The sequence below is a fragment of the Panulirus ornatus genome, chromosome 58 (assembly GCF_036320965.1).
Source record: "Panulirus ornatus isolate Po-2019 chromosome 58, ASM3632096v1, whole genome shotgun sequence".
Lineage (NCBI taxonomy): Eukaryota > Metazoa > Arthropoda > Malacostraca > Decapoda > Palinuridae > Panulirus > Panulirus ornatus.
Genome location: NC_092281.1, coordinates 12,052,814 through 12,072,505, shown reverse-complemented (window position 1 = coordinate 12,072,505; position 19,692 = coordinate 12,052,814). Strand labels below are relative to the sequence as shown.

Here is a 19,692-nt window from a genome sequence, read left to right as displayed (position 1 = left end):
GGAAACCATGGCAAGAAAACTTGACCTTCATACTTTGTCATAGATACATTCTCAGCCTTATCAGAAGAAAAGAAATATACTCTTATTACTTTTTGCACTATTATTAGCTTAAGTTTATTCCGTAACCCATTTTCATTCACTCTTTCACTTGACATTTATTCAGTCATAAAAAGCTGCAGAGACCTACTCATCCGTTTCATATGTTATTTCCCTTAGTCGTTTCCTCAGTAAAGAATTTATAAACAATCACACGTCCTGAAATTTCCATTTATCACATTGTACATGATACTTCATTTATTGCTATATCTGTGTCTACCTCAGTCCCACTGGAACCTATGCAGATACAAAATTAGTAATATTGTGGCCTCAAGTTCTCATCCAGGTGACACTTCACTTCTTACTAGATGCTCTTCCACTTAAGAAAGTAGTCTTTTGATTTATTTTACATGATTTTGTGCTCCATTTTTCTATGTCACAGAATTTATTAGTTCAGCTTTTGTGTGTGGGATGCAGAATTTTTTTTTTTTCATGACAACTTATTGATAAGCCATCTTAAAGACAGCATTATGATATTGGATGAATTTATATGAGTTGTTTTTTATAATAGATTATAGATACATCCTTTAAATGATCACTGAATTTTAACAGTACTTTTATGATTATGAGACATTTTTATTGTAATCCAGGCCTACAAAGCGGATGTCCAGGTGATTGTAGATGCTTAAATGTTTCTCCTATTACACCTCACAGTTGCACTATGGATAATAAGTATATATCCTTCATAACCAAAAATTTGCAGTAGACTTTGTGTACATGTTGAATAATGTATATCATGTAACTATATTTCTGGAAGCATGTGGAACACTTAGACATGCCCTGCTTAAAACTTGTTTTCTGAAATTTTAAGTTAACAGGTCATGCAAGTGCTTTGTTTACTACTTACAATGAGCCTTATTAATGTTATGTGATGTACAACACTTTTTAATGCATAATAATCACCCATATATTTTTAGTACAAATGGGATGTTTTCAGTCAAGCAATAGGTCTGAATTCTTAGGTCTGCTTTAGATATGAGTTGATTTGTATCTTGTAATAGGACTTATATATTTTGAGAATCCAAGTTTGACATCCATTTTGGATGTTAGTTATTATGTGTTATTACCTAGTATGGTGTTACCATAGACCAAGCATCTCCAGAACTATGGTTGTGACTTGCATTGTACATAATTGTACATTGTACATTCATTAATGGATATATGATATGTCACAGCATTCAAAATATTCACAAAATGGTTTAGTGAGTTTGCACCTCAGCCACAACACACAACACCCAGCTGCAACTTTTGTTTGAAATTGAGTTAATGGGATATTTATTTGATAACAATGCAAGTATGTTTTTCATCAGTACTTTTGCAATATGCAAAGTACAGAAAGTCTCAGCAGTTGCAAGTTTTGACTTATTTTATACTACCACTTTTGCTGGGTCTTTTCCTCTTTAGTTTCCAGAGTTAAATAAGTTGCTGTAATCATTAGTTGGCATATTATGCTTTGCATTGATTTAGTATCACTTAATGTAGAAATTTTTTTTGTCACATTTAAACATACAGCAACACCAACCTTGGTGATTCCTTCAGATTTATCCTGAAAGCTCTATTGTTAAGTATATAATGTACCACAAGTGAGATACTTTTGTATATTAAGTTAATGTTTATATGATCCCTTTATCTGTCATTTTCTTTACTACCTGCTCATTTATCTGTTTATATATCTGTTTCACAATGCCTGTTTCTCTTTCTCTTTCTCTGTATCATGTTACATTTTTCATTTGTACCAAGTAGGGTAGCACAAGTAGTCTTCCACAGATATTCTGGTCATTGGCCATCTCCATATTATCATATGTTGAGGGTTTGTGAACAAAAGCTAGTTGCGTTTGCTAAAGAATCATTTGATTTGATGATCAAATAAGTTTAGCAGTCATAGTTTGCATGCATGAAGAAATGAAAATTATTGAGAAGGATGAAGAATGATGCAGAAAATATGCAACATTGGAAAAATAGAAGTAATGTCCTAAGAAAATATGGAGAATCACGAGAAAAAAAGAGGAAAAAAGATTAGAGAAGTTTATACAAGTTTTGGCAAAAAAAAGACCAAGTAGATATGAACTGTATATTACATAGCCCATTAGGCTCCTTCAGATTGCCACTTGGATAGCCATTAGATATGGAAAACTGAGCTTGAAACATGAGTATTTACCTTTACTAGCAAACCCCTTCAGGTGGGCTCAACCAATCAGAATTCCTGCTGTGAAATTTGGCCATCCGCGATCATATCATCTTACAGTTGTCCAGTTTGAGGCTAATTTAATCCCACATAATCTTCACATCACAAACATCAGTACAGAGGTTATAAACAAACTAAACACCCTCCGTTTGCTTTTTGCACCAGTGTTGGACAAGGAAATGAATCTCTTAGCATTCTCTATGAACATTTCTTCTACTTTACCATAAATTACACCTCACTTGCTTGGTTGTCCACCTTGTCAAAAGCAAACAACAAAACTGCAAACCACACAAAACAAAGCCCACAAAACATTCTTTTGCTGCTAGGCAGCATTTACAAACACTCACCACGTGCTTAAAACAAGAACCTTCTTTACAACCTCACTTCAATATGCTTGGCATGCAGTTCTTTGCAACAACGCTTGACCCCTCCCACCTGAACCACACCATAACCAATAAACATACCCCAAGAGGAAACAAAAAACTTATCCCTGCTTTATACTTAAGTATCCTGTACTGTACTCACAGATTCCCCCTTCCCCTAACAAAAATGACATTGACTAAGAATGTACACACATCATTGATCTGACAAACATTAAACAACCACTCCCCCAACCTATGCTTAAATACTACTCCTCCACATGTATTCCCATTTAAAACTACACTTCCTTTCTGGTGTATACAGTTTGCAAACACAGAGAAATCAGATGAAATATTGATGGAAAAGTGGAGGTTTAGGTGAAAAAGTGTTATGTTCTTGCTGTTGAAGGTAAAATTTATATCTGTATTGTTCTTGTAAGCTTAGGAATTGCATACATCCTTGTCCTGGAATCTTTGCTGGTTGCAACACACTAGCAAACTGTAGTTTTTTGTAATGTATCTGTCACTCAGGCAGTGACAAACTCCAGGACTGAGGCAATCAAAGATTGACTTCCAAGGCCTTTCACACTTTCACTTCTCACTACTCTATCAGTCATATCAGCTGGTCTCTCTTGTGTCTAGGGACAAAACAATATGACTGTTTCCCCCCAGCCTTGACTATGTGAAAAAAAGCAGATGAGACAGATTAAGAGGCCTCTTTTGTAATGTTTTTGTAGGTTTCAGTGTCGGCATCACCACCAATTTTAACTCTTGCATCTAGATTTTTTGCTGATGATGATTAGCTTGAGTATCAGCATGTTGGTGAACTGATTGCATTTGACTCTTGATAAGAACAACTGCAGAATGCTGGTCAAACAGCATGTTTCAGTCATAGTGACTGATGTTGAATCACAAGATCTTGTGACAGTTTTTCTTGAACATAGAGTGATATCAGATTTTTGAGAAAGCTGTAAGCAATGTGATTGAGCTTGATTCTACCTCTCTTGACAGAAGGTGCATTTGATAACGCAGTTGTATCTTAATTGTAAGAGCAGTGCATTGTTTGCAGATTTACAGTTTTGTCTGTAACTTTATGTTAAATCTGGAAGTGTAATGATTTCCTAGTGTTGGAACCTTAAGATAAAAGCAATTGTTTTTATTTAGTAAATTTGGCAAGAATGGAATGTAACAAGAATGCAGGTGCTCCAATGCCTGTTGAATATCTGATACTAATATTTTGAGGAATGAAATCTCGGAAATTTTTTCAGTTTCACTTGTCCTTACTCAATCTAGGTTTAGTAGTTGAGAATGAAGTGTAATTTATACGCATATCAAAATTGATTGTATGTTTGCACAGAGCCAGAAGGTATTTATTTTCCTAAGTAAAATAATACTTATCTAGGACAGACTTTGATTTTGGCAGTATGCGATTAGTTTCCACCACCACTTAAATTTTGCTTGTCATTAAATTAAAGAGGTAAGCAGTCACTCAAACTTGCATGTCAGATATACTAAAAGTGTCTTATTAACAAAGGTGTTTTTTATGACTGTGAGAGTATAAAGGAAGTGTAGTACTGTATACCATCCATCCACTTGACTCATGCTTTAAGTTGACTATGTACCTTACTTGCAATATGAGAAAATGTTTGAGGGTCATTGAGCGTTAATTTGTGATTGCCAAAAGCTGTTAGGTATGCTGCATATTTGTTTTGGGAATTTTCAAAAAAAATTTCTGAAGTCCATTGGCATATTGATGTCCAACAAGGTCTGCCAGGACTGTGAGGCAATCATTAGCTCACATATTTTCACAATTCAGAGAAAAGTCTTGTCTTTTTCAGAACAAGTTTTGCTGATTCTTTATTTTATATTATGAATAACCATATCCTTCAAGGATCAGATGGTGACTACGTTTCAGTTATAAAAAGGGAAATTCTACCTTACCACATAGGAGGGAATGAACCACATAAAGTGATGCAAAAAACATTGTTCCACCACCCCCATATATTTTCAAAGGCAACACATGGCTAATGTATATAGTGGGTACAATAACCCACATCAGCGTGCCTCAGGATCTCTTAAGGGTATGATGCCCTTTCTTTACTCTTCTAGGCTGCCACTTCATTTTGGGTATTTCGCTTCTGGGCACTATATTTCTTCTACATTGGCTTCTAGATGGTTGGCTTTTATCTTTTTAAGGAGAAGAAAGAATTAATTCTCCCCTTGAAGTGAGAAGTACATGTGAGGTTTCTAGGTGCACTGGGTGCTTAGAACACACTAGCGGATGGCTGCTTCTTGCAACACCTCATTACCTTGCCACATTCAGATCAAGTCCCTGTGTACCCAAAACATGGACCTAGGATACTTCAGGAACCTTGCCAGTTCCATGCCCAGGCATTTACAGATGGTAATCAAGATCAAAGGACAGATGACAAAGTAATAAAATGTAAGTGTGCCATTGAAATTGTTTGGGAGGTGGACAAGCTTTTTTTTGTAAACTCTGTACTTTCCATAGAGAAATTTTGTCCATTATTTACACTGTCCTTTGACTGGGGATGTGTAAAAGCTTTTAGTTAAAATTGTTCTTTGTCCTTCCTTGGACATGTGATAAGTATTGACAAAAATTTTAAGATAAAGTTTGTTTTTATGAATTGTTGAAGGACACATCCCAGGGCTACAGCTAAAAATCCTTAACTTATAAGTATACATGAATTCCATAAGTAAAGGCTTTAGTTTGTTAGTATACTGTTGTGGATCTATCTTACATAAAGGCTTTAAGTTTGTTAGTATTGTATCATGAATCTTTGTTATATATTAATCTTGTACTGTTCATCAATATGTATTTCATATTAAGCAATGCACTGTAGAATCTACTGTATTATTTTCTTGATGTTTAAAGTAAAATTTAATATTCCCAAACTGTAATGTTTAAACAGTATTGATTATTAGATTTAATAGTTTGTTGTAGTATGATATTTCTATTCTGTATTGTGATCATAGTTTGCATTTTATGATTTGAATACTTTTGTTTGATATACATATCACATTCACATTTCCATTATTGTATTCACTTAAAATCCTCAAGTTCCATTTGCTGGAGATAGTATTTAGTGTTTCATTTTTTGTTTTAACAGTCTTTAAGTTTGAAGCTCAACTTTAATATATTGGAATAAATTTGCTGCCTCTGTGTTATATTTCAAATTATCATATATTGACAGATTAGTCTATCATATTTTGCTTCTCAAATATTTTGTTTATTATAGGTATGAAATGTATCTTGAGAGATTGCTTGATCGTATCCCTGAAGAGCGAGGCATCACATTCAGTGAGTTCAAGTCATTCTGCCAATTCCTTAACACTCTCGATGACTTTGCTATTGCAATGCGAATGTATACACTGGCTGACCAACCAATTTCTCAGGGTAAGTTGATAGAATTGTGGCATTAGATGCACATTTGTGATTTTTTTCCCCAAGAGATTCTGTACAAGCATATGTTGGAAAAGTGGCTAAAGAATGAGTGTCAGTTCAGATAATTGTTGCTCTGGTTTAAGGTAAATATATAAAGTTTTTTTTGGGTGGATTGATTGCTGAGGGCTTTAGGTTATGTGAATGTAGGCTTTAAAGACTTCATGCTGAATGGTGAATAGTACCAGGCAAAAATAGGTTTAATGATCAGATTCTTAAGGTAGATGGCTGAGTTGATAAGGTAAATTTGTATGTCAGATGTTGCTGGTATATGAGTACCTGAGAAGGACAGATAAGAGGAGACCTGATAGTCCGTGACATGACTATCCATATTCATAATCTTATTTGTAGTACAGTCGAAACAGGATGGTAAAGCAGAAGATACCTTCCTTAAACCACTTCATGTATGATGCTCATCAACCAGCAGGAAAAATCTCAAAATGAATTCCATGTAGTATGATGATATATGTCATCAATATTCCTTATAATAATAGCTTAGGTCATCCAACAATTTTTTTTTCTCTCAAGGTCACCATATACACAATCTATTGTTGGAAAACCGTGCACCATTAATGGCATTTGTAGGGATACTGAGAATAAAAGATTTTTTCCTGCTGCTTTCTAACAATGGAAGAGATCTCTGTAAGCATTTGATATTATGATAATTCAGATGGATATTTAAACAGAGGTGTAAAAAGGTTAACACATCAGTTGTTGTTGGCCACTGTTTTTTAAGAGCACATCACCCATTGTTGGCTAGTGTTTAAGGGTTGATGCAGGATATAAAAAGTGCAACTTTCTGTGTTGGAAATCAAATACAAAATGTTATATAGATAATTTGATTTTTTGGTCAGTAATTGACACTTTTAAATCATTGTTTTTCACTGCTATTGATTTTATTGAATGTTAATGCCAGATATAGAAAATAAAGCTTTTTTTGATACCGAAAAAGTAAGATACTTTTGTTTTTTGATAGTTAATTGACCATCTGGGAATGAGCCTGAAAATTAATTGCACAGTGAAACGGTTAACAGTATTTTCCTTTTTGAAACAGGTCTATTTACCAAGAGCAGACATCACTGAAGGAGTTGTCTAGCTCTGAATTGAAGGTATTGATAGTCTGCATTTATGTCATCTGGTATTGTCTTATGTCGCACAATTCTGCAGGTTATAAAATGTCTGCCCACATTGCCATTACACCTTCCTTTTGATATTATATAGTTATTTTTGGTTGTTGAATCTCTGACTAATGTGAAGGAATTTTCACATCATTTTTTCAGAATGATTTAGTATTTTGAAAACATATAAAATCACCTTGGGGATGTGCATTTTTTTTGGAGGGATGTATGGAGGGAAAATGAATTTAGGTCACTTATTCTTTCTTCATAAGGCTTATTTGTGAGTAAGATTTATTTTGTTGCTCCTCTTTTGGTTTGTTTTAGTTTCTCATCTTTAGTTATGGAAAGTCTATTGCCATGGTTACCCCCATGAGGGAGTTCCAGATGGGAAGAGGCCTCAGAATTGTACAGTGTATTCCAAATGAGGTCTGATCCAGGTGTTATGAAGTGACCTTTTTTTTTTTTTTTTTTTTTTTTTTTTTTTTTTTTTTTTAAGCTGAGGGCAATTGAACAATGGGTTTAGAGAATATAGGCAGGCTTCAGGGAGGACAAGAAAATTTTTTGGATGGAGATGAATAGTATGAAGTGAACAAGAGAACAAACTGGAGCATCACATAGGATAGTAGATGGAGAAGTGGTGAGAGGCAAAGAAGAGGTGAGAAGATGAAGTGAGTATTTTGAAGGCATTTAGAATGTCTTAGATTATAGGCTGATAGATTGTGACAGGCTTGTGACATGGAGCTATGTTAGAGTAAGAGTCATACTACTTCTATAGGTGTTATAGTTATATGGTGTGAGAGTAAAGCTGCCAGAAGCAGTTAGGAGCTTTTATCAAGAGAGAAAGGCATTTGTGCTTGTAGGAAGAGAAGTGAGTGAGTGTTTTCAAGTGAAGTTGAGTCTCCAGTAAGGGTTTATGATGTCACTGTGGCTGTTTAATCTGTTTATGGATGAGGTGATGTGGGAGTTAAATGCATAAGTTTTACAGAGAGGGGGCTGGTCTACATTTATTTTTTTTGGGAAGTGGGGGTCTGGGAGATGAGTCGTCTACTGTTTGCATAAAATTTAGCTCTTTTTGCAGACTTGTGTGAAAAACTGCCGGAGCAGGTTACTGAGTTTGGGAAAGTGAGTGAAAGGAGGAGTGTCAAAGCTTACATGAATAGAAATAAGGTAATTAGGTGTAGCAAGGGAAAGAGTTAGTATGGCTTGAATATGAGCTTGAATGGAGAAAACATGGAGGAGTTGGGGTCTTTTAAGTATGTGGGATGGACACGGGAGCAGATGGAATTGTAGAGACAAGTGATGAGGGGTAAAGATGTGGGGTGCACTGAGGAGTGTGTGGAAAGAGAGCTTGATTCGTACAGGCAAAGGTGGATCTGTGTGATGGTATAGTAGTCCTGATGGTCCTGTATGTGTATGAGCCATAGGCCTCAAGTGCAAATGTACAGAAAAAGGTGTATGCTTTGAAAAGAAAATGTCTGAGGACAACTTCCTATTCCGTCATCTGTCCTTATTGTCTTCAAACATTTCATTTCCAACACATTCACACTGTCCTGTACACTTTTGTCTAAGTCCCATGCTTCATGTCCAAACAGCACTGATGAGACAGCTGTACCATCAACTATAACCATCTTTGCCCTTAAAGACAGTGACCTCTCTTTCCTTAAATTCCTTGTCCCAATGTAGGTTATGTTGACACCTTAATCTGCTTTTACAACTCATTTCTCAATTTTTTTCCCACTTAAAACATATCTGAGCTTGCTGTGACATTACTTTTTTATTTGTTTATTTTTATTAGGAGATGATGCAGGTATGGTTATGCTAATTTTGTGAGAAAATTGTATTGTATGAATAATTTTTTTTTTTCCAAAGGAAGGAACGGAGAATTGGGCCGGGTGGGGGTAGTCCCTCAGGGGCTCGGTCCTCTGTTCTTGGCGCTACCTCGCTGGTGCGGGAAGTGGCGAATGGTTTGAGAGAGAGAGAGAATGAATAATTTTAGACATATCCCTATTCATGAATGCTCCCTTGACATTGTCATATAAATGGTTGATTTCCCATATCATTTGATGTGTCCCTCTGGCAGTATATCATTTGCAGTATTAATTAAACATAGATCTGTACCATAACGTGACTGAACCTATTCCTTACTTTCTAATGTGTACATGTAATTAAGTATGTTTCATCCCATTCCTGTCTTCCTACCTTTACATATCTCTCAACTGATATTCATTGGCTGTTTGTCAGACCAGTGTTGTAGTTTGTTAAACTTCTTTGAAGTTCTCTGCAGACCAGTATCCTGGCCTGTGTCTCCATATCTTAGCATCATTTGCAAGCATATTTTAATGTGCTCTGTAGACTAAGAGGATTTAAAACCATACTTACATTTTCACTTGCTGTTACTTGATAGCTGGTACTATTAGATAAGTTTTTAGGGAGATAGGGTTTTGAAATTAAGTAATTGTGAGAAGTGCAAAGTGAATAGGATGAACATATCAACTTAACCTTAAGAACAGATAAGAAAGAATACTACCCATGTATTTCCTGTGTGTTCTAGAACGTGACTAAGGGATGGGATCAAGGGCCTGGAAGTCCTCCTCTCTTGTATTAGTACATTCATAAAGTTCAGACAGGAGGAGCAAAGTGAGGATTTTTCCTTGAAAGAGAAGGATAGAACACATCCATTATCCTTAAATGATATGGATAGAACAGTGTGAATGATCTTGGTAATATTATGTTGTAGGGTAGATTTGTGTGTATGTAAAGGATGAAAATTGTTATGGGCAAGAATGTATAAGTATTATTTACTTTTCATGAGGAAAGGCTCTGCAGTGGTATAAGATTATGAAGGCTAAAAAACTCAAATCAGAAAGACAGATTGAATAGAATGCCTTCTCAAGTGATCTGTTTGATGCTAATTCATATTTTATAAAAAAATTTCTGTCATTACAGAGGAGTTTCACCGTGCTGTTAAAATCTGCACAGGAGAAGAATTAAGCCCACACATTGTTGACACAGTTTTCAAAATTTTTGATGATGATGGAGATGGACAGCTGAGTTACAAAGAATTTATTGCAATAATGCGAGACCGTCTCCATCGTGGTTTTAAGGTATAAGAAATATTGTGTGCATTGGTTATGTGTTACATTTGGAACGGTGTGTTTTCATGTGTTTGAATAATAACTTGTTCAGTGTTTCCTACATCATTAGTCATGTGTCAACCTCTGTTTGTCATTTACATTATCTTTTGAAAGCTATTTTGGTATTTAGGAGACCTAGATATAGCACTTAACAAATAAGGATCAAATTACTTTGAAAGTAAAGTATTTAAATACCTTCTCCCACTCACTTCATTTTGAAAGTGAGGTATTTGAATACCTTCTCCAACTCACTTCATTTACTGTGTAGCCCAATATCCTTAATTTTTCATTCACCGTTAATTTAACTCTAATAAGTTCTTCCCATAATATAACTGTTCCTGCCATCATTTCACTCTAGTAACAATTTCATTCATATGAGTTGCTTTCATCTCGGTCCTTTTGCTTTCTTTATACTTAACATCATCTTAGTAAATGGTAAGATAAGAATTGGTTGGATACCATAACTTGTGGCATTGTACTGTTAGTTTCCAGGTTTGTTATTACTTTTTTATTAAGTAAGTAATGGATTTGATTGTAGGCATGTCATTATTGCTATTTTGATATAATCATGGGACCCATTTTATGGAGCTTGTGCATCTGTGAGCAGTGCTTCACGTAGGAGCTGGTAAAGTTGGCTTCTCTGGGGCAGAAAAGGTCCTAAACAGCTTTTACATTATTCCATTTGCCATGATGTAGTCTTGTACAATGTTATGGCTCACTTGCAGTGTTACTAGTTATATTTAAAGTCTGTTAGCACCATATGGGTTAAACTGAAAGTGGATGGTGAGAGATGGATTAAGAAATGGATGATTAGTAGTGCTTATGCAACTTGCCATGAGAAGAAAGATCAAAAGAGGCAGGTGTTTTGGGAGCACCTGTGTGAGTGTGTCAGCACTTTTGATGTAAGAGACTAGGTATTTTTCATAACTGATCGCTGTTTCCTGTGTTAGTGAGGTAGCGCCAGGAACAGATAAAGAAAGGCTGCAGCCACTCAAGTGAGGTAAATGCAAGAGTTTTGGAGAGTGGTGAGTTTGCAGTCTGTTGGAGATGAGAGGGCCTGAGAAGTGTCAGTTGTTGTTTGTCGATGATACAGCCCTGGTGGCTGATTTGAGTGAGAAACTGCAGAAGGTGGTGACTGAGTTTAGAAAAGTGTGTGAAAGGAGAAAATGGAGAGTAAATGTCAATAAGAGCGAGGTTATTAGGTTCAGTAGGGTTGAGGGACAAGTAATTGGTATGTAAGTTTAAATGAAGAAAAATTGGAAGTGAAGTGTGTTAGATATCTGGGAGTGGACTTGGTTGCAAATGAAATCATGGAATTGGAAGCAAGTCACAGGGTGTGGAAGGGGGCGAAGGTTTTGGGAGTGATGAAGAGTGTATGGAAGAAGAGAACATTATCTCCGAGAGCAAAAATGGGCATCTTTAAAGGAATAGTAGTTCCAACAATGTTATATGGTTGCAAGGCATGGGTTATGAATTGGGTTGTATGGAGGAGGGTGGATGTGTTGGAAATGAAACGTTTGAGGACAATATGTGGTGTGAGGTGATTTGATCAAGTACGTAATGAAAGGGTAAGAGAGATGTGTGGAAATAAAAAGAGTGTGGTCAAGAGAGCAGAAGAGGGTGTGTTGAAGTGGTTTAGAGATATGGAGAGAATGAGTGAGGAAAGGTTGACAAAGAGGATATATGTGTCAGAGGTGGAGGGAACAAGAAGTGGGAGACCAAAGTAGAGGTAGAAAGATGGAATGAAAACGATTTTGAATGATTGGGGCATGAGATGTGCAAGGAATAGGGTGAATTGGAACAGTGTGGTATACCAGCATCGACGTGCTGTCAGGGGACTGAGCCAGGGCATATGAAATGTCTTGGGTAAACCATGGAAAGGTCTGTGGGCCTGGATGTGGATAGGGAGCTGTGGTTTCAGTGCATTACACATGACAGGTAGAGGCTGAGTGTGAACGAGTGTGGCCTTTTTTGTCTTTTACCCTGGTGCTACACACACGAATACACACATCTTTATAATTGTTTGCAGTTTCTTGTAAAAGTGAGGCAGTACCAGGTACTGATGAAGAATTGCCTCATTTGCTCACAACCACCCTCCGTCATGCATAATGCATTTAAATTAGAGCCCTGTGTAACATATTCAAAGATAAGGGTATTACTGAACTTACGATTGGTAACACCATGAGCATGAAATCACCTTCATAAAGGTTGTCTCATCATTGGCAAACAGAGAGGAGTAAAGAGTTTTGGATCTTCTTGCCTCGAAGGAGCCCAGCTTTCCCTGCTAACTGACTAACAAATTAAATAACTTTATAGAATATGCCTATATAATGTATTTGTGTGTTGTGGTTGCATTTTCCTGCTGCAAAATGAGGATTGTGACCCTTGGATAATCTACTCTAACTTTGTGGCCTTTATTGTTATCCCTCAGCATACATCCCGCAGCGAGGGCTGGGAAGCTTTCAAGCAGTGTGTCAAGAGTGAAATGAAGGCTGTGGTATGAAGAGGAAAGTCTTTCTCAAAATCTAAGGTTCTATATCAGAGTATGACCAATGTCTAAATAATATTAGATTACAGGACAGGATGCAGTGTATCATGAAAAATACTATTTTGGCTATTATTTCCATACTATCACAATTATCATACATAAAAACTAAAAGCTTTTTAGGCTAAAGAATTTCCTGAACTGTTACCTGCAATTTTTGGTATTTTTGTGAAGGTAATAGATTTACTTGAAGAAGCTCAGTTTAAGGACTATTTTGCATGCTGGATTTGAATCTGGTGTTTAAATGTATGTTGGGGATATTAAGGCCTGTAAATAGGAAATTAATGGATGCTCTTTTAGAAGATTCTGTAATTACTTGATTCATATTTATTGGGTATTTGTCGGCTTAGGGAAGCATTTCGAGATATTTTCCAAGATTCGTTCAAGTATTAAAGCATCTCATTATGTCATATTTCAGTCTTTTGAAAAAAGGTTTTGATGCAAAAAAATTCCATGAACTAATTCTCTGCAATTTTTGGTGTTTTTGTCAGGATAATAGATTTGCTTGGAAACCTCAGTATAAGGACTATTTTCATGTGAATTCAAATCTGGGTTTGAAATATATGATGGGGGACATTAAAGCATGTAAATACATAATTAATGGTTACTCTTTTAGAAGATTCTGTGATTATTCGGTTTGTATTTATTGGGTATCTACCAGCTTAGGAAAATACAATGAGATATTTTCTGAGATTATTTCAAGTATAGAAGCATTTCATTGTCACATATCAGTTTTAAAACTAAAAGGTGCTTGGGCTTTTGAAACAAAATTCCCCGAAGTATTATCTGCAATTTTTGGTATTTTTGTGAAAGACCTTAGTATAAGAAATTTTTTTCATGCTGAATTTAAACCTGGAATTGAAATTTATGTTGGAGGTGAATAAGGCCTCTAAATAAGTAATTAATCATTATTCAGTAGAGTCTGTGATTATTCTGTTCATTATTATCGGGTGTCTGTCAGCTTGGGGAAGCATTATAAGATATTTTCCATGATTACTTAAAGTATAGAAGCATTTCCTTTTGCCATATTTGAGTTTTGAATGAAAAGGTTTTTGGGCTATTTTTGTGAAGGAAATAGACTTGTTTGAAAACCTCAGCATAAGGACTGTTTTTCATGCTGAATTTGAATCTGGGGTTAGAAAATATGGTGCAGGACATTGAGGACTAAAAAGTAATTAATCGTTTCTCCTATAGAAAATTCTGTTATTATTCAGTTTGTATTTATTTTGTATCTGTTGGCTTGGGGAAGCATTATGAGATATTTGCAATCATTATTTCAAGTATAGAAGCATTTCATTATGTCATACTGCAGTTTTGAAACACAAAAGCTTTTGGGCTAAAAAAATTCCCTAGACTAATATTACTTGCAGTTTTTGGTATTTATCATAAGGGTAATAGGTTTGCTTGAAAATTTCAGTATAAGGACTATTTTTCATACTGAATTTGGATCTGGTGTTGAATATATGTTGGGGGAAATTAAGGCATGTAAATAAGTAATTAATGGTAATGGATTTGCTTGAAAACCTCAGTATTATAAGGACTATTTTTCATGCCTGGTAGGGTATGCTGTCAAAAACTCAGAGTAAGCTGCTCTGTCTTGCTTGGGAAGATACCAGTACCTGATGGTTGGACAGGGTAAAAGATGCTGGTTGTAGCTTACTGTATCATCAGTGTACTTCACAGATATATGGGGATTGGGGAGAAAGAATACTTCCCACTTATTCCCTACATGTCATAGAAAGCAACTAAAAGGGGAGGGAGAAGGGGCTGGAAATCCTCCCCTCTTGTTTTTAGTTTTCCAAAAGAAGGAACAGTGAAGGGGGCCAAGTGAAGATATTCCCTCTAAAGCTCAGTCCTGTTTTTGTAACGTTACCTCACTAACTTCTGTAGTTTCACACTCGAATCAGCCACCAGAGCTGTATCATTGGTGAACAACAACTGACTCACTTCCCAGGCCCAGTCATCCCCAACAGACTGCATACTCGCCCCTCTCTCCAAAACTCATACATTTACCTCTGTAACCACCCCATCCATAAATAAATTAAACAACCATGGGGACATTACACACCTCTCCCACTATCCGACCTTCACTGGGAACCAGTCACTCTCTTCCTGCTTGTACACATGCCTTACATCCTTGGTAAAAAATTTTCACTGTTTCTAGCAACTTACCTCCCACACCATGTACTCTTAAGACCTTCCACAAAGCATCTATCAGTTCTATCATATGCCTTCTCCAGATCCATAAATGCCACATACAAATCCTTCTGTTTTTCTAAGTTTTCTTACACACATTCTTCGCAGCAAACACCTGATCCACACATCCTCTACCACTTCTGCAACCACTCTGCTCTTCCATAGTGTGATGCTCTGTATGTGCTTTCACTGTCTCAATCAATACCCTCCCATATAATTTCCCAGGAATACTCAATAAACTTGTGCCTCTGTAGTTTGAATACTCACTTTATCCCCTTTGCCTTTGTACAATGTCACTATGCATGCATTTTGCCAATCCTCCGGCACTTCACCATGATCCATACATACATTGAATATCCTTACCAAACAGTCAACAACACAGTCACCCCCTTTTTTGATAAACTCTACTGCAATACCATCCAAACTTGGTACCTTGCCAGATATCATTTTCTGCTGTTCACTTAAAGTGATAAAGCACTTATTTATGTGGTTGAAAAGTATACATAGCCAGTTTATGAGTCATATTGTTGATATTTTTATAGTGTTATGTCAAAAAAAAATTTAGTTTCGTGTGTTTGAAGCAACATTCTTTCTTTCAGCAACAGCAGCCAAGAATAGGCTGGGATGGTTTCAAGGCATGTGTGAAAGAAGCCATTAATAAAGAACAGCCTCAGCAACCAAGCCTTACATAAGGGTGTGCGCCTATTAGCAACTCTGAAGAAGTATTATAGGCATCAGCTTTGAAACATTTTTGTATGATTTTATTATAGAATCTCAATATGTATGCAAAAAGCTCTAACTATATGCTGGCTTTAGAAGTAACCAAGTTGTTTGTACTCAGTAACTCCATCTTTTTTGCATTTTGTCAAATGTGTCTGTACTTAACATGCTGCTTCAGCAGCACTTAGTATGGCATATCGACCTCTTTTTGGGGTTGAAACAATGCATTTGGAAACTGAGCTGTCTAAATAGAGTGGTCCTAAGGGGACATTGCATCTTCAGCCAATGTACATACAAGCTAAGCTAAATATAACCTGTGGCAAGCTGTTGTAAGGGAAATCAGCTAATCAGGAGTTAAGGTTGCACTGCAGTCTAACAAATACCTGTCATAAACCCCAAGTTTTGCCTCACCAGAACAGCTCATGTTAACTCTCTGTATGGTCTTTGTACCAAATGTCACTCACACTATGCTCCTCTCTCAATTTTTGAAGTGAACAAGCCTTGCATTTGGGCCCATAATTGATGCAATAGGTGTGAGCATTTTTGCCATGAATTACAAAGTAGATGCACTTCACTGCTCTGTACTTGTTCATAGAATTTTGATGATGTTCAGTGCAACAACAACAAAAAGTCATGTTTTACCTCCTTACCCACCACTTACTTGCTTCTCTTCCATTCTTTCCTCCATATTTTTGTTTGATCTGCATGATCCTGGCAAAATGTATATCATTAATAATGTTCGTCATTATTTTAGTAATTGTTATTTTAGCTTTATTTCATATCATCTTCTAGGACTTTTATGAGGTATTCAGGTTAGAGATGAGCTACTCAACATCTCTGCAGGTGTGTCATTCACAGAAAATGAGTTGCAATAAGTTACTGATTTCTTTACTTAGCTTCAGATTAGATGCTCCTAAGCCACAAGGTTGCCCTTCCATTTTGCCAGTGAGTGGCTGTTTGCATTTATGCATTCAATTAATTTAGATATCTTGATTTTGAAGTTGACACTACTGGTAAGGTGTTGACTCGGGTATTTGATATGTGGACTTGGGTATAAGGTATGTGGAGTAACCCTTGACTGGATGATTTTATATCATAAAGGGTGACTTCTCACTGACTGTGAGTGCAGCTTACTATGATATTCATGTACAAAATTTAAAAAAAATATACCTAGGTCTGTCCCAGCCACCCCATTAAGGCAATGTGATTTCCAAATGATGGTTGTCAGAGACTGGATGAGAGAACTTGTTGTCATTTCAAGTGCCTGCAGCTGTTTTTCTTCTTGGTACAGAAATAAAACTTTGTTTGAGACTCCCAATACAGAACTGTGGGTTACATATTAACTCTTTCTCTTATATTTCAGTTGCCAAAACTCAGCACATCTTCAGGTGCTAAAATTCCAAAAGCATCAGTGAAAACATTGAGCAACAATTTTCCGTGTTGGTCAGCATATCAAAATAAAGTAAATAAGTAGGTAACTACATTAAGATTAACCCATTCACTGCAGTTGGGGTATATATGTTGTGGTAACTTTTCTTTCTGTTCACTTTGGCTGAGGCATATATGTTATAAATCCATGAGTTATCTGACTCTTTGTTGAGGCAAAATATATGGCTATCAATACTTATCATGACATCTCATGCATTTTTTCAAGACACTACAGGTTTTTTTGCATATAAAGGTCAATATTTGTGTAGGAAGCAGTACAAGATCTGTGCACTAGTGTTTTGTGATAATTTTTGAAGCTGGGTCACTTACAAGATAATAGATATTGCCGATGAAAACCCTTAGTAAATATATTTGTTTTTGACGCAAAAGTACCACACATCATACTACATATGTCTGAAAAGCCTTATGAAGTTGCTCAAACACCTGGCAGCAGTGTAGCTTAAGTAAGAGGGCATGCAGCACAAGTAAACAATGCCTCGCCAGATTCAGTTGTATATCGTTTTATACAGAATATTATGTTTCTATTTAATTGCAATAGCAAACCTGAGATATATTTTTAGAATGTTTAAGATTATCTTTATGCTAAGAGAAGGTTAGCTGGATTGTGAGTTTCAAAAGAGAGAGCATGAAGGAAGTGGGGCAGTTTATTTACTGCTGGGTAGACATGGCAGGAAATGGAACCATGGAATCTAAAGTGAACCATAGGATGGGTGACTGGGGTACTAAGGTCCTGAATACATTGAGGAGTGGATGGAAAGAGAAATCACTGTCTGTGAGGGCAAACACAGGTATGTTTGATGATATAATGTTTCAGATGGGGTTGTAGGGATATAAGGTATAAACTCAAGGTAAATGAGTATGGAAGAAAGTGGATGTATTAGATATGAAATATTTTAAGGACACTTTGTGGTGTGAGGAGGGTTGATCGAATAAGAAATTATAGGGTAAGGTTGAGATGTGATAGTAAGAGGAGTATGTTGAGATAGCTAAAGAGGGTGTGTTGAAATGGCTTGGGCATATGGAGAGGATGACTAAGAGGGCATACCTGTTATAACTGGAGAAAACAAGGAAAAAGGAGAAACCAAGGAGGAGGTTGAATGATGGATCGAACGGTGCTGTGTTTGTGTGTTTTGAGCCTGAACATGCAGGAGGGTGTGAGGCAGGTATGGGGTAGAGCAAATTGAAGTGCGTTACATAGTGGGCAGCGTGATGTCAGTGGGCTGAACTAGGGCACCTGAAGTAATCAGGAGAAACCACAGAAAGGTCTGCAGCCTGGATGTTGATGCTGAGTCTGGTTTAGTGCATTATACATAACAGCTAGAGAGTGGATGTAAGTAAATGAGACCATTTTTAGTTTTTCCTGGCTGTACATCATTATGGGAACTATGAACAAATATGCAAAAAAAAAAAATGCACGCAGAATTACTCAAGATATCATGTTTGCTGCCGTGAAACAGTTAATAAGCTTCTGTTAAAAGAGTTAGGTTGCTTCATCAGATGTAAACAAGGAGCTTGATATGGGAACATACACAGAATATAGTAAAGGATGGAGAAAGGTTGAATTAATGAAAATTAGTCCAGTTCCATAAAGTGTCCTGCAGTATAGTGATTACCATGAAAGACACTTCAATGAGAAAAGAAACACCTCTCCTTAAGGTAGTGCATACAGCTTCAGGAAAACTTTTTATTCAACTAGTTGGTGAGAGTTGATTGAAAGCCTCAATTTTCATGGGCAGCATGGAAAATATTACATGTTCGTTTAAGAATGTATGGAGATATATTCTTCAACAGACAAATGCTATTACTGAATTGGTGCATGCTTTGATAACAAGATATGGATATGAACAATGGGAAATATACATTGAAGCCTGAAACTTGTCAGAATGAACACTTGGAAATATACTATGAAGCCTAAAACATACATGTAGTTTTAGAAAGTAATTACCAATGTTTACAGCTCATCGGTTTTAGCTTTTTTTTCTCTGTTATATGTTAGATTTATTTTGTTGAATTCTCACCATATCTAAGTTTCAGTTAAATTTTGAGGCTAGGTAAGAATATGTATTTCACATAATTTTGAAAACTATTCAGTCTTACAGTCAGACAGTAATTTATATGCAAGAATTATGACTACAAGTTTTTATATACATACAAAATAGAAATATGCATTTTCTACAAATTTCTCAGGTATATGCAAAAAGAGATCCACAAACAACTGGCACAACTGTAAATATAGATATACAACAGGTTAACATGCAGTAATTGAAAGACAGCACATTTTGATACTCGTTTCTACGCCAATGCACATAGATCCACATAAGATAATCAAACATTTAAAATAAATTGAGATATTGCTTCTTGGCTCTTGTTTACTTGATAATATTTTAGCTGTAGTGAATGTCATTTCAGTTCTTAATGGGAAATGTA

At 36.1% G+C, this 19,692-nt stretch overlaps 1 protein-coding gene across 8 annotated transcripts in view; it reads left to right on the top strand.

Moving 5' to 3' along the window:
- Positions 1 to 18,339, top strand: part of MICU3 (Mitochondrial calcium uptake 3) — a 53,085-nt gene extending 34,746 nt beyond the window's left edge. For 3 of the 8 annotated variants that reach the window (XM_071695231.1, XM_071695236.1, XM_071695234.1), the window contains 3 exons: positions 5,901 to 6,058; positions 10,168 to 10,325; positions 15,696 to 18,339. In XM_071695231.1, coding sequence (XP_071551332.1) covers positions 5,901 to 6,058; positions 10,168 to 10,325; positions 15,696 to 15,788 — 409 coding nt within the window. In that variant the 3' untranslated portion in view covers positions 15,789 to 18,339. Of the gene's footprint in view, positions 1 to 5,900; positions 6,059 to 10,167; positions 10,326 to 12,786; positions 12,886 to 15,695 lie in introns of all 8 variants that reach the window. The other 5 variants (XM_071695235.1, XM_071695238.1, XM_071695237.1 and 2 more) reach the window with 5 other exon arrangements.
- Positions 18,340 to 19,692: the final 1,353 nt, after the last annotated feature.